Source organism: Adiantum capillus-veneris, chromosome 13, assembly GCF_014529385.1.
Source record: "Adiantum capillus-veneris isolate H3 chromosome 13, ASM1452938v2, whole genome shotgun sequence".
Lineage (NCBI taxonomy): Eukaryota > Viridiplantae > Streptophyta > Polypodiopsida > Polypodiales > Pteridaceae > Adiantum > Adiantum capillus-veneris.
This window is the reverse complement of record NC_140943.1, coordinates 36,674,987-36,690,138: the sequence shown is the minus strand read 5'-3', so window position 1 is coordinate 36,690,138 and position 15,152 is coordinate 36,674,987. Positions and strand designations below refer to the sequence as shown.

General features: G+C 47.9%; 1 protein-coding gene across 1 annotated transcript in view; it reads left to right on the top strand.

The window, feature by feature from the left end:
* The first annotated feature begins 5,103 nt into the window (after positions 1-5,103).
* LOC147443817 (potassium transporter 4-like) overlaps positions 5,104-15,152 on the top strand; it is a 46,446-nt gene continuing 36,397 nt past the window's right edge. Inside the window, exons 1-2 of the mRNA XM_086526613.1 lie at positions 5,104-5,395; positions 6,784-7,027. Coding sequence (XP_086382739.1) covers positions 5,366-5,395; positions 6,784-7,027 — 274 coding nt within the window. The 5' untranslated portion in view covers positions 5,104-5,365. The remainder of the gene's footprint in view (positions 5,396-6,783; positions 7,028-15,152) is intronic.

The following is a 15,152-nucleotide window of genomic DNA, read 5'->3' as shown; positions in this document are numbered from 1 at the left end:
GTCATGTCCACTCCATCCAACAGTATGACATTTATATACGTGGTTCTCATTGTCTCTACAATAAGATAGAGTGAGGCTTGGCAATTCTCAAAATTACAAATAAGATAACCACAAAGAATAGATTTCATGTTCCTAGGATAGAGAACCTATTTGATAAGCTACAAGGGCCTATGTACTTTACTAGAATAGATCTCAAAAGTGTTTATCAATTTATCATTAGATAAGGATTGTGCATGAAGATATTCATAAGACGGCCTTTCGTACAACATTTGGCCTATATGAGCTCCTAGCTCTCCCTTTTGGGCTCCTTAATGCACAAATCTCCTTTAATTGAATGATGGAAAGAGGATTTTTAGAGCACATCAAAGATTCACAAGAGTGTTCTTTGATGACATTATTATCTACTCCAAGTCTATTGAAGAACATAAGCAACATCTTCAGGTAATATTTTAAGTTTTGAAAGAGAATGAGCTTTATATTAATAAAATGAAAAGTGAGTTTTTCTTAAAGGAGATTCAATATCTAGGTCCTTTTACCTCCTAATCACGGATCCAAATGGACAAAAGCCTAACAAAATAGCTCACTCTTGAACGAGTGGCTATATGGACCTGTACTTGTCCAAAAAATGTTGTAAACCAATGAACCTACTACCTGTGAGCTATACCTAGCTCAAGATGTATCCGCAAATGCATACATTGTAGGTTCACTCCTGAACAAGTGGCTCTATGGACCTATACGTGTCCAAAAAACGTTGTAAACCAATGAACGTGCTACCCGTGAGCTATACCTAGCTCAAGCTGTATCCACAAATGCATACATTGTATAACAGCACAAAACCATGATCAAACCACTCTCGAATGCCCCACACAATCATACATAATCACTATCTATGCCGCATAATGTGCAATGGAAGGATTGGGCAACCTTTGAGAAAACCCCCTGAAATCTGGTGCACACTACCTTGTCGATCGAAAAACACGTCGATCAAAAACTAGACACAAAGTACAACCAACCGCCTATGTTCATAAGCGTCGTCCGAGAATCAAGCTCACTCAAGGGAAAGCTGCACTGAAATGGACCATCAGAGCTATTATGCATCGGTGTGTTTCCGCCAAAGCTGGAAAGTAGGGAACCATTGAAGCTGAAACACTATCGAGGGAGGGGGGATCGTCAAGGAGACACTGCGGAGCTGAGCCACTCTCATTCATTAGTCTACTAGTATATCAAAGCAGAGAAAAGCACTCGATGTCAACTTTCGTCGTCGGATGAAAGTACGCTAGCCAAATCGATCGAGGCCCGGCACTGCGAAGCTGAGAAGAAAATTGTTGAGAGATGAGTTGATGCCGATAAGAAACGAAGCCATTACAGAGAAACTCTCTCAATTAAGATGTACTAGCTCTCCGATGCCAAGAGCTACCGCAAATCACCGATGTCAAGCCAAGGCAAAGCAAAACCACCGAATCACTGAGAAGAGGTCAGTGTCCTGTGTCCGGACGGGAGTGTAGCCGTCCGAGAGCTACACGCTCTCTCAAAACTTAGCCAAAGCAAAAAAAAATAAAAACTTCTCTCTTTGTAGACTTGCCTCGATTTTCTCAAGAGGAGCTGCGTGCATCGATGGCAAGATCCAAGATCTTGCCTCAATCCTTGCCAAGTCCTCACCAAAAAGCTCCAATCCAAATCTATGGTACTGGATCTCCCACCGCCAAGCTCATGCTTCTATAGCCAAGATTTGTCACTTCTATGTTGATCATCAGGAAGCCGTCGCACGCGCATCAATCATCGTCATGTCTCTGATACCAATTAAAGAGTGCAATGCACGGAATGTGTGCATGTGGTGTGGTGTGTGCATGTCAAAAGGGGAGAAGGAGAGAGTGCAAGGTGTTGTGTGGGTGGAGCAAGTCTCAAAGTGAGCTGCCCCTTATTCTCTATATATGTACAAGAATAAGGTCAGTGGGTGGTCGGCAGACACTGGACGTCTGGCCCCAACGGGCAAAGGCTTAGCGCCTCTAACCCCAACACTAGTGTGAACTGCTAATAAGTGAAATGGATAGACACTTGTGCCATCACTCCGATAGGAAGACTAAGTTGGTGTAGTCCCAGTTGTAGTATCACTTGTGAAGACATGCATATCCACTAAGGCACGCTAATGATGTGATGACTGTTGGTGATAGTCATCCAGAAGTAGTACATGTTGAGCTTTACATCTCAACAATAAAGGCTAAAGTGGCATCAAAGGATGGAACATAAGGCAAGAAAAATATTCAAGGTTGGCATGTGATATCGGTGATATGTCTAGTCTATGGGAAGATACAAATAAGAATGCTTACCATGAAGTGATACAGGGTTTAAGGGTTTGGCTTGTCTACAAGGTTCTCAAGATTTAGAGGGTTCTATGGGGTACGTTTCAGGCTATTCAATGTTGCCCAAATTCTTGTGCTCATAGCAGAGTAAGTTTCTAAGTTATCTGTATGATCTTAGAGGAGTTTCCAACATGACAAAGGATACATTGGAGGCAAAGGGGTACCAAAAGGTTGGCACATGCCCGAGGATGTGCAGGTTCAGAGGGGGTGGATGTCGTGCCGTGCATGATGAGAGACAACTAACAAACATTTTTTTAAAATTCTTATGCATGTGGAAGTGAAGGTGTTTCAATTAGTCACTTGACAATGTGACTAAATAAGAATTCTTAAAGTTTTAGAAAAAAATTGGACAATTAGGCTATTTTTTTAGTTTTTAAACACATATGTACATAGTTCAATTTTATCCTTAGAAAATGCAATAGACACTTCTAGATTTAAAGCTCCATGTAAATAAAGTAAGGCTTTTAAGCTAATTTTATTGTTCTTGCAAAAAGAAACACTGTAGGAGAAGTATAAGAATCTCACTAGTTCGTGTCTTTCATGTTCGTGGTTTTAATAAAGTAAAAATCACTCTGGCAAAAAGAAACACTGTAGGAGAAGTATAAGAATCTCACTAGTTCGTGTCTTTCATGTTCGTGGTTTTAATAAAGTAAAAATCACTCTGGGAATAGAAGGCGAAGAAGGAGCAATCCATAAGAGTTTATAGGACGTGTCGTGTAGTTGTACCCCCCCTTTGCCAACGGTGCAATTGGAATCTTCATCAGAGTAGTAGATGAGAAGTTGCACTTTGAGGGCTATTTTCTATATGAAGGGAAACTCCTTGGAGGAGATGGATTGTAAATTGGTTTTGGTTATCAAAGATTGGTTTTGGGATAATTTGGGTCTCTAATATCTTCCATGTTTCCTTTTATCTCTCTATTTTGGTTTTGAAAGGAATTTTAAGGGTGACGACGTCAATATTGCAAGTAAGAAGAGAAAGATGCGACAATTAGGGTTTTGGGCTCCAATGTATGCCGTATTTAGCGCAGATAAGGGTGTTGTGACTTGAACACTATGCACAAGGTTTGTAATACAATGAATTCAACTTCTTCGGTTTCAATTGTGAGTTATTTTTTTGTTCAAGTGTATTTCTCCCCCCTCTCAACTTCACGCAATGAAAGGCTAGGTGCCTGCCTGGCTTAAGTAACACCCTTCTTGTCTGAGATTTGTCTTGTCACTACAACTCTCTGCACAAAATTTTCAAATGGTCTTTGTCCACATACGATAATGATGTGGAGAGGGTGTCCACACACACAAGGTGCAACAAATCTCATACTCAAAAAACATCCCCTTGTGTTATGATATTGTCTGCCCTTTGAATTTCCATATTGCATGTGGTTAACATCATCATGCATGAGATAGTTGGGCTTTATAATGACAAATTACTATGCTTTTCTCTTGTGAAGTTGGTGGTTATGTGAGATGCTTATGTAGATTAAATATGGAAGTTGAGAATGAAGTTGCAGAGTTCAACAATTAAGCCATAGCGGCTAAGTGGTTGTTAGTATTTCATTTTGGTTCAATAAAGTTGACACATGTTTATTTTGTATACACAAGGCTAGAGACAATTTTGAATAAGGTGGAAACCAACTTATATACTTTCATGCAAACTTTATGTAAAAAGAGAGGACTCTAACTTTTTCCACTAAACTTATCACTTTATGTACTAAACGACGTTGAGCCACCATTTCTTGGCTGGGAGCTCACCATCCTTGCCACGTCTCTCTCTCTCTCTCTCTCTCTCTCTCTCTCTCTCTCTCTCTCCGGCGTCCCGGAGGATGGGTCGTGCACTCCTTTTTGATAAATATCAAATGCCCAAGATGTAGAGTGTTTTGCATACTTAGACCGTTAATGGTGTGATTTCCTATCTCCTTTTTTGACGTATTCTCTGTGTGCAAATGTTGCCACCATTTTCCATCTCTTACCAATTTTACATCTCCTTACAAAATTCTATGGCTGTGTGTGTGTGTGTGTGGTGTGTGTGGGTTGGGGGGGGGGGGGGGCAAATAGGTGTCATATTCTTGACTGTGAATGTGTTCGAGAGATTGATGGTGAACGATGGGAGGAACTTGAGTGTAATTAGAGAATAATACAAGAGACCTCAAAGATCTATCCAACAAATCTTGAGCTCTAGATTTGATACTCCAGTGTAAACTTGGATAACCAATCTACCATAGTTGGGTGATAGAAAGGCTTTTCCAATTTCCACTTCACACAGTGTGCACAAACACAAGAGAAGAGAGAGAGAGAGAGGAAGAAGAGAGTTTTAACGTCGTAGGAAACTATCCGAAGAGACCTTAAAGATCTAGCCGACGAGGAGTTGAACTCAAGACTTGTTATTCAAGAGGGAAATGGCATAACCAATCTACTAGACTTGGGTGATAGAAAGGTTATACCATTTCCCTCTTTTTATTAGCGCGCACACACACACACACACACACACACACATACACACACATCCACACACACACTCGAGAAGAAGAGAGTTTTAACGTCGTAGGAAACTGTCCTAAGAGACATTAAAGATCTAGCCCACAAAAGTGTCCTATGAAGTGGTGTGTATGAAATTGAAGGTGTAGCGAGGGAGGGTAGACTTGGGGGAGTTGTAATCCAAGAGATTCCCAAAAGTAAACGTGGGATTTTGTTTCATACAAGCATGTGCATACCCTCTTCGAGCCAAGTGGCATTTGCCACTTTTTGAGTGTTCGTATATTGTCGGGAGCTCGCCATGGCCACACAAGATCACACAATACAGCTCGCACGGGTACAAGGACGCCATCTCCTTTTGCTTTCGAGCTTTTCGTCTGCCGTTATGGAGGAGACCGCCTTTGTATCCCGCGCTGAAGACGATTTAAGCGAGGACGCTCTATCTTCTTCCTTCACAAGTAGGCCTTTCTGCCTCGCTGATGAGGTTGAGCTCCGCCATATCTGTGTTTCTCTGAAGCTTGCAGGAACGCTTCCCCTTCATGGATCCCGAGCTAGCATGGTCGGCCCATGTAAGTTCAACTGCCTCCACGCTTCTGTTTCTTATGGACGTTTTGAACCACAATTCGTACCTCATCAATCTAGGATCAGATTGTGAAATATGAAAAATTTTTGCAGGCTTGTATTGTATTTCTGCACAAAAAAATTCCTTACCAAGTGCTGTGACATTATGTGAAATATAAAGAAAATGAAAATGCTTTTGGCAGACATAAAGTGAAATAAGAATTCGTCGATGCCATTGGGAAAATTTTCCTCATGTAAATGCAGAATTTCCAGAAGATTGTGGAAAATGTGTATTACAAGGGGCAACTGAGCCAGGAAGAAATGCCAAGCTCAAATACGAGACATCACAAAGTCATGGGAAAGAATGAGAGAGGCCCCACAGTCTTCTAGTGTGAGCATTGAAGAAAGAGAGAACACCCCCCCCCGCGCGCGCCCCCCCCCCCCCCCCCCCCCCCCCCCCCCCCCCCCCCACATCCCCTCTCTCCTCCTTTCCCCTCTCTCTCTGTTTTGGCCTGTTGATGGTTTTCTAGTGTGTTCAATTTTCCTGCTTTGTTTTGGCTTTCATTTCCTCGTGTGTATTTGACTATTTTGTATTATTTTGCTTTGTCCTAACTGCGACTTCCTTTAGTTTCCTACATTTTCTTCTTCTTCCCGGTTGAGCATGTGCATGAGAGAGAGAGAGAGAGAGAGAGAGAGATTGCACCAAGTTTTTGCTTCTCCTTTGTTGGGGCGTGTGCCGACAATCTTGCGCATGACTCAGGTTGCCTTGAGGCGTTTGACCTCAGTGGCTAAGCTTGCATTCTCCTCTAGCAAAAGAGAGACTCGAATGTGTTGGTTGAGGGGGCTTCATCAGAGTCCTGCTGTGAAGGTGTGGGGGAATCATCCGTGTCCACTGCTGCGGAACAACAAGAGAAAGGGAAGGCCGTGCGAGTAGAAGGTTTCCCTTGCGCACGTGATCCTAAGGGAGGGAGCGTACGAGACCAAGCGAGTGGGAGGGCTGGGAGGCATGCGCATGCGGGGGAGAGAGCATCGGGCGGGGAGAGAAGAACGTGTGTGTGTGTGTGTGTGTGTGTGTGTGTGTGTGTGTGTGTGCAAGAGAAGGGGAAGTGAAGGCCTTGATGATGGTGGAGGTAGCAGTGGCAGAGAGCAGCATTCTTAATCAGATCAGTTCCTTATCATCACATTAAGTCTGATCAAGAAGTGCAAAATTCAGCCATTTAAGTTAGGCGATTGAAGTTACAATTCTTTATTTCAATGTTTTTTTGGCACTTAATACCTGTGTTCTCGTCTAGAGTTTGTTTCATCAACAAAACGAATGTGTACTCTTGTGTCTTCACTGTTTCTCCTTGTTTGGAGCCGATAATTACTGAGCTTGAAGCCTTTGTGTAACTTGCAGGTTCATCACAGAAGAAGCCTAAGGGTTTGTCTCCTTTTGGCTTATCAAAGTTTCGGTGTGGTTTATGGGGACCTTAGTACATCCCCTCTTTATGTCTTCAAAAGTACTTTTGTGCGCAAACTGCAATATCATGAAAGTGAGGAAGTGATTTTCGGAGCTCTCTCTTTTATCTTTTGGACTTTGACACTAGTACCAGTCATTAAATATGCCATTATTGTGCTGAGTGCCCAAGACAATGGTGAAGGTAATATTGCAATTATCAATTTACTAACCATGCTCATAGTAGTCACAATTTAAAGATTCTAGAAAGATACCACTGGATTCGTTTCGACTTGAGCTTAAGTTTGAATTTTTCAACTGTAATTGATGTTATTTAGAGATATTCATATCTTTGTTCGAAGGATTGGCTCAATTATGTTGTGAATCTCTGTCAATTTGAACATGTTTTTGGACAATGTCACTCTCTTCGTTTTAAACAACTGTCTCTAGTGGAGGCTAAACATTTAGACAATGAAGGGTGTGGAAAGTTTAAGAAGGTAAAATTCAGCAATGTCTTTTGCTACGTGCAGCAGCCTTAGAACAGTTAAGCACCCTTCTCCTTCAGCTCATTGGCAAAGAAGCCTCATACTTGTAAAAGATAGCCTCTCTGCCGATCCTAACTTCAGTAGGCTAAGAGAGTGCCCAGCAAGGAGTACAAGGACTGGATGCAAGTGTGCTAGGAACAATAACACCCACAAAACCAGCATAATATCCCCCAACACACCTCCTGAACATTCTGTGAAGATGCTCTCGTGCTTGGGATTGAGCCCATGTTAGCTTCATGGATGGAAAGTGAGCCAAATATTAGCTCCTTATGTTTGCTCATTGTGCAAGTATGGCTTGTGTCAAGTTGTGCACCAGATGTATCAACGTTCTGCTCTCTTCAATGTGAGGTAGTGAGATGCAGAAAACGAGTAGAGATAAATCTGATGGTGAAAAACTATATGTCAGGGAGGACAACCATGATATGCATTTACATAGCTAGTTCCATCCAGTGTCAAAATGGGGATATAGGATGTCATGCATGGATGGGTAGTAGTGCTGCATAGAAACACGTTTCGCAAGGGTAAGAAATCTCTGAAACATTTTTTATTGTGTGGAAAAGATCCTCCTATCAGTTTCACACTTTGTTTTTGTGCGAAAAAGATTCTTCTATGAGTTTTTTGAAACTGCCGGATGGCCCACATCTTCTCTACCAGGAGGATACTCTGCACAAGTGAAAAAGGGAGACTCTTATGTTGAGAAAATAAATATACATCGGCTAAATCTCAAAATGGGAGGGGGCAAGAGCTAGAAAGTGGCTGATAATGCCATTGGATACCCTGGCCCACCATAAAGAAAGGCCGGAGCTGCCACAGCTGTATGAAAGCTCGGCACTGTCCCTCTACTATGTCGGAGCTACCTTGTATCCTGTCATTGGCTGTGGAGCGTGTGTATCAACTCCAACCAGAAGGCATGTATTATCACTGCTGGAGGCTCAGCTCTGTACTCAAAAACTTTGTAGCAGCGGGCCCACCGTACAAACCATAGGTCCAAGCTACTGATCAGCTTCCACCCCCTTTGTATCATTCAGTTATTGTGTAGCAGATTGCCAGAATTTTGGGGACTACCTCTCTCTTGTGTTTTCTCCTTTCCCCCCCCACTCTCTAGCATTTTCAGAGGAGATCTCTCTCTGGTGTTTCTCTCTGCAGCGTTCTCTCTCTTTGTTGCGATCTCACTCCCCCTCTCTATCCTCCTGGTGCAGGTGTTCCTTTGTGCAGGTGTGTGCTGCCTCTTGACCTTGCAGTGGGCTGCCCGAGCGGGGAGTCTGATTCAGTGGAGTTCTGTCGCAGTAGATCTGAGATCCGGTGGCTGCCCATGTTCGATAGGAGGTTTGGTCATAGTTGCAGAATTGATCGCTATCCGATTTACCTTCTCTGCCGCACCTTTGACAATATCAACGATAACTCTGTAGATGATGTTGATGCCAACATCAACATGGTGACCTGATGCAATATTGGTTAACACGAGAATGATGGTGTGACAGAAGGAACAATGCTAGGACAATCACCCAATAATGATACTTTGATAGTCATGAAAACTATCTCGTGGAAAAAGGAAACACGTTCCCTTGTGTACAGTCCCACAAGCCAATGTTTTTTGGACACACAGGACCTGTTCTCTTGCAAAAACATAGACAAGGTTGTTCCCAAAAGAGGGAATGTAGGGAATGGGGGCCTAGAACAGAGGAATGGACTTTCATTTTGGACCACCATTACGTGTGTTCCTGATGGCTATACTTACATCTTTGTTCCCATGAGGTGATCTCTCCATAGCCCAATGTTTCTCTATTTACTTGAATTTCAGCCATAGTTGCAGCCCATTGGATCCAAGCTTCCTTCTCCTCATGTCCTCATTTTCAGCCCTATTCCCTTGAATTAATAAAAAATGGATGGCAAGGGTAGATCCCTTGCCCTCCACTCAAATATGCTCTTTTTTCAGAGAGTTAGGTGGAAATTGATCTCCCTAAAAGAGAACGATGATGAATTGACTGCTCGCGCTCGCTGCTTCTGTGTTAGCCCCGCTGCGCCATCCCCCCCCCCCCCCCCCCCCCCACGCTGCCTTATCCTCAGCTGGCTGCCTCCCGCCTGCCCCCCCTCGCGCTTCCCTGCCCGTCCGCCCGCCCTCAGCCCCAGCTGCCGCCGCCCGCCACCTTATCCCTTGCGCCCGTTCGCTGCCTGCCCGCATGCCCCAACCTGCTACACCCCCCCCCGCCTCGGCCCGTTAGCCCGTTGGGTTCCTCCTCATCGGCAACTCCCTGCAGTTCGGCACCTTCGGCACCTGTTTCAATTCTTTGGAGCAGTGTTTGGCGCGCCCAATTGCAGCACCCTCCCGTTGCCCCCTTCTTACGCCACAGCAGTAGACACAGATGGAGACTCCAGCTTCGCCACAGAGGGACTCGCCAGAAGCCCCCTCGCCCGACCTTGCCGAGTCCACCATTCGACTTGCTCTCTCGCCTACAGAGCAAGCGAGCCTTGCCGCAGAGGTAGAGAGATTGCAGGCGACCTCGGTCATCTGCAAGATTCTTGGCACCCGACCTAGCAGAGGAGAGCTGCGAGACCTTCTCCAGGCCCGCCTTCTCGTAGAGGTGGGCAGGATCTTGGATGTCCAGATTCTCGAACGGGGTTACTATCAGATCGAGTTTGAGTCCTCCGAGATGGCGTCCAAGGTCATTGCTATGAGTCCACTGGCCATTCGAGCATCACGTGCCCACTTTCGACAGTGGCGACATGGTTTTGACCCAGCTTCGGATGTTCTAGTAGAGGAGGCAGACATCCCCATCTCAGTCTGCTTTCCGGGTTTACGGAGGGAGTACTTACCACTTCTTTCCATGATCGGTTCTGCCATTGGGACTGTCCTAGAGACACCTCGTACGGCAGCATCAGTAGCTGCCAAGACGGTTGGCATTCCCTCAGTTCGAGTTTTGGTCAGAGATACCCACACGCTCCCGAAGGTTATCCTTTTACCTCGGGTGAGTGGGGGGTGGTTTCGACAAAGTGTGGAGTACTCGGGCCTCCCGAACCAGTGCTTCATTTGCCGACAGATGGGCCATCTAGCGAAGGCCTGTCCACAGAGGAGGCCGCGACCTGCACCACAGCCTCAGCCACAGCCAGCGTCACAGCGCACAGATGCAGAGCCACTCTCTGAGGCTGGGGCTCCAGCGGAGGAGGGGTGGCAGCAGGCCCGTGGCCGACGACGCCAGGGGCCACAACGTCAGCTTGGCACTCAGACTGGCCCTCAGGTGCCTACTCAGCAGCATTGGGTTCCCACAGGGAACCGTTTTGGTCCTCTTGAGCAGGAGGAGATCCCTGCGCCAGCCCCCACCTCCACTTCTCCCTCGACAGCCCCCCCCCCCGCCAAGAGTTTCCCCCCTCTTCCTCATCCTCTCCGCCTTCTGCTCCCGTCGCCTCTCCACCTCGCCCCTCTACCTCTGTCGCCCCATCTCGCCCCTCTTCTCCTCCACTCTCCCCAGCCTCTTCTCCCCTCCCTCCTGCTCCAGTTTCACAGTCGGCTCAGGAGACCGGTCCTTCTCCGGCGGCTAGGAGGTCTCTTGGCAACGCCTTTGCCGCGAGTCGCCTAGCGAGAGAGGGTCAGCCTTTCTTGCGGCTCCCTTTGCAGATTCAGACATCCTCCCTTGCAGCTATCCCTCGAGGGCTGACGAGCATTGACATTCGACGCCGCTAGAACTTCTTCGACTGCGGGTTCACTCGTTTTCTCGGCGACTCCGTAACAGACCATGAGGCAGCTTGCTTCAGGGTCCATGTTTTGTTCCTCGCCGCTAGGGGGATAGAGGCCTTGGACTCAGCAGTTGGTTTCTCCTTCCCCCTCTGCGGTAGGGCCGACACAGAGTGGTCCCTCGACTCAGTGGTGGGATGGTTGCATACACAGGTCTTAGAGTTCTCTCACCATATGGGAGAACTTGGAGTTACAGATATGCTGTAGACTTTGTGGCCATTGGCCAAGTTTGCGGTGACACCCCCAGACTCAGCAAGATGTAGGCACATTGTGGTGTACTTCTTTGCTGATACGCAGTGTTTGCCTTGCTATGTATACATTCATGAGGACTCCTAGACAAAGGAGGTTGCTTTACGCACGGCTCGCTCTGCTTGGGCTTGGGCTAGGCACTCACTACAGTCACACCTATCTAGACGACGCTCAGATGCAGATTACTCCCCATCCAAGCCTGCCTCGAAGATAGCCCGTCTTGCTGCTGCGGCAGCATCTGTTCTCTCTCGCTCCCCATGAGGATCGTCTCATGGAACGTGCAGGGACTAGGTGGGCCCCAGTTTCAGCGACAGTGGGGCCGATTGCGTTAGGAGCTTCATCGTTGCCTTGTGGGAGGAGAGATTGCTCTCCTTATGCTTCAGGAGCACCATCTGAGTGAGAGCCGCATTCGGCGATGAGGTCAGATTTTGCGTGGACGATATGATACCTTTTGGTGAGCTGCTTTTGGAACTGGAGGCATCCAGAGGGGGGGGGGGGGGGTATGTATGACTATTGCGGACTCATTGCAGCAGGCCATTGTGGGGAGAGGGATTATTGTGCAAGGCAGGGCTCAGTGGATTACTATGCAGGCTCAGGGTGGCCTTGTGGGCTTCCTGAACATCTATGCGCCCAATGTGGCGAGTGCTCGTGCAGAGTTTTGGTCACAGTTTGTTGAGTCTTTGCCACAGGACGATCATTGGTGCATAGGAGGGGACTTCAACATGTTGGAGGACCCTTCTAACAGGATTGGCGGCAGCCATGCTACTGTGCATGGAGTTGAGTTGGCAGCTTGGGAGAGGTTATGTATGACTTTGAGGGTCTCGGATACATGGCAGCACTCTGGTTTTGTGAGGCCCCCAGACAGTCTTGCCTTCTCTAGATCGGACCGCAGAGTGGGAGGAGTGAATCTATCGCGGATAGATCGCTTCTACACTAGTGACCACTTCAGTGACTTGGGGGGTTCAGTGGGCATCGTGGAAGGGACTTCCTTCTCGGACCATGCACTAGTGATCCTCACGGTGGTAGACAGGCAGAGGATTGGGAGCACGATGCTTCGCATCCCAGAGAGGGTCTTGTTGGACTCAGCACTCAGAGAGATGGTAGAGGCTCTCTGGTCAGAGGGCATGGACAGCCAGGTTTCACCTGCAGACAGAGTGGCCTCAGGCCTAGCTCAGCTTAGCCACTTTTTTCTTTAGGAGTCTCTGGCTCGCCGGGCTGCAGCGAGAGAGGCGGAGCAGCATCTCAGATGAGGCATTGCTTCACTACAGAGGATGCAGGAGCAGCATCTAGACAGTCCATGGTTGGAGGAGCAGTTACAACAGGCTCGACAGGAGCTTGCTAGCACAGAGGAGAGGCGTCATGAGTTTGCCTTTCACCGACAGGCATCTCAGTGGACTCAGGTGGGCGACAGAGTGACTGGTGCTTTTTTTGAGACAGTGGGACCTTGGCACTCGCATGCCAAGGTCATTCAGTTGAGGAGGCCCGATGGGTCAGTTGCTTGTGAGCCCGAGGATATGCGTGCAGTTGCTACTGACTTTTACCTTGAGTTACTGTCGGCTGAGCCTCAGTCAGAGCGGCAGGATGCATGCAGGGGGCAGGTTTGGGCACAGATGCCATGTCTTGTGACAGAGGAGATGCGCCAAAGGCTAGAGATGCCACTTCAGCTTGAGGAGTTGCACACGGCTCTTAAGGCCCTCCCCCGTGGTAGCTGTCCAGGTGAAGATGGGTTGACTCCCAGCTTTTTCTTGAAGTACTGGGACCTGCTTGGCCCAGATCTTTGTAGTGCTTTTCGGTACATTTTGCACACAGGAGTGATGCCTGACAGCATGAGTGAGGGCCTGATCTACCTCATTCCCAAGGAGGGTGGCTCCTTGGATGAGATTTGACAGTGGCGTCCTATCACCATCCTCAACTCAGCCTACAAAATTCTTGCCAAGGCCCTGAGTTTGAGGATTCAGCCACTTTTAGAGAGCCTTATACATGGGACTCAGACAGGTTTTGTCAAGGAACGCAGTATCCTTGACAACATCTTTACTTTCTGGGAGGCTTTTGCCATGGCACGGCTCCGTGGTGAGGACCTTGTGATTCTTCTTCTCGATTTTGAGAAGGCATACGACCGAGTTGACTGGGACTTTCTAGAGGGCACTCTCCGCAGGATGGGCTTCTCAGATGCTTGGATCAGAGGGGTGTCAGCTTTGTACAGACAGGCTCACAGTCAGGTGCTTTTGGCAGGAGGGAGAGGTGAGCGCTTCATGCTCACACGCTCGGTCAGACACGGTTGTCCTCTTGTCCCCTTTCTCTTTCTGTTCTATGCGGAGGCGATGAGCAGATTTTTGGTGTCAGAGCAGGTTGGTCTTCGGGGCTTAGCACTCCCTATTCGGGGAGATGAGCTACTGGACGCTGAGTTTGCCGATGACTCAGCCTTGTACTTAGATGTCCAGGAGGCCAATCTTCTCAGCTGTGAGCAGGCTTTGTAGATCTTCTGTTGTGCATCGGGCGCACTGATCAACTGGAGAAAGACAGTGGCTTTCTCGGTTGGTAGTGCTCCTGTGCCAGATTGGATGCTAGGAGAGGGTTTCGGGTGGATTCCCCCAAGGACTGCAGTTCGATACTTGGGTTGTCAGGTTGGTTTGGATTTGTCAGGTTGGTTTGGACTTGTCTCCCGAGCAGCAGATTGCTCCTCTTCTCCTGTCCATCAGGAGAAAGCTGTTACATTGGAGCTCAGCACGACTTTCACTGGCTGGTAGAGTAGTAGTTGCCAAATGGGGTGCTGTTGGCGACTATGTGGTACATCACTTCTTGCTGGATCTTCTCGAGTTCTTGTATCAGCCAGGTAGAGAGGCTGATCAGGAACTTCCTTTGGTCAAGACGTGACACTCAGATGGCCCGAGCCAAGGTGGCTTGGTCAGTCATTACGCTTCCTTGTTCTCAGGGAGGGCTTGGGATCATTGATCCAGCACAGCAGAGCAGAGCCCTTCTTGGGAAGTTCATAGTCAGAGGACTTCGAGGTGAGGAGACCTGGAAGGAGTTCTTGTTGCAGAGGCTTCGTGCCAGGGTGCCTTAGTCAGGAGGCCCTTGGCAACCTTTGACCAGATGGATCTTTACAGAGATGCGCCGAGTTGGTTTGAGCTGGGGACTGGAGGACCGCTTTGCTGTGAGTTTGCTTCGTTCTTGGGAGCTCTTACGGCGTGGCCTGGAGCAGCGACAACCTATGTGCACGGAGGAGCGCCTACGGCAGCCCCTCGTCTGGAACCCCATGTTTAGCACTCAGAGAGGCCACTTGGTTGGTAGTCGGCCTCATGTTTCCTGGGGTCCCATGGCAGCAGGTCCAACGCGCTCTCTAGGTGACTGGCTAGAGTTCACAGGTTTGTCAGAGGAGGTGCAGGGTTTCCAGCTGCAGGGCATGAGAGGGGTGCAGAGTATGTGCAGGACATCTCAGAGTCAGTTCCAGCTGAGTGGCTCACGCCTCTCGAGCCAGTAGCACCCCGGTGGATGGGAGCCTTCACACGACTGGAGGTTCTCATTTCAGTCAGGGCCTGCTCAGAGACTGTCCCAGCCGTGTTCTTCGAGCTTCAGGGTGGGGGACGATTACAACGAGTTGCAGTAGAGGCCCCGCAGGTAGCAGAGTGTTGTTTTCAGAGGATTCGAGTTGTGGGCATCTGTGGGAGGACTTGCGTCGTAGACCAGGCCTGACCCAATCGCTCTGGAGATTGGACACTGGAGGCTATGGGCTTGGGAGTGTTGTCCACTGGCACGAGTACAGTGGGATCCTGGTGAGTGGCTATGGAGGGACCCCTTCTCTTCTG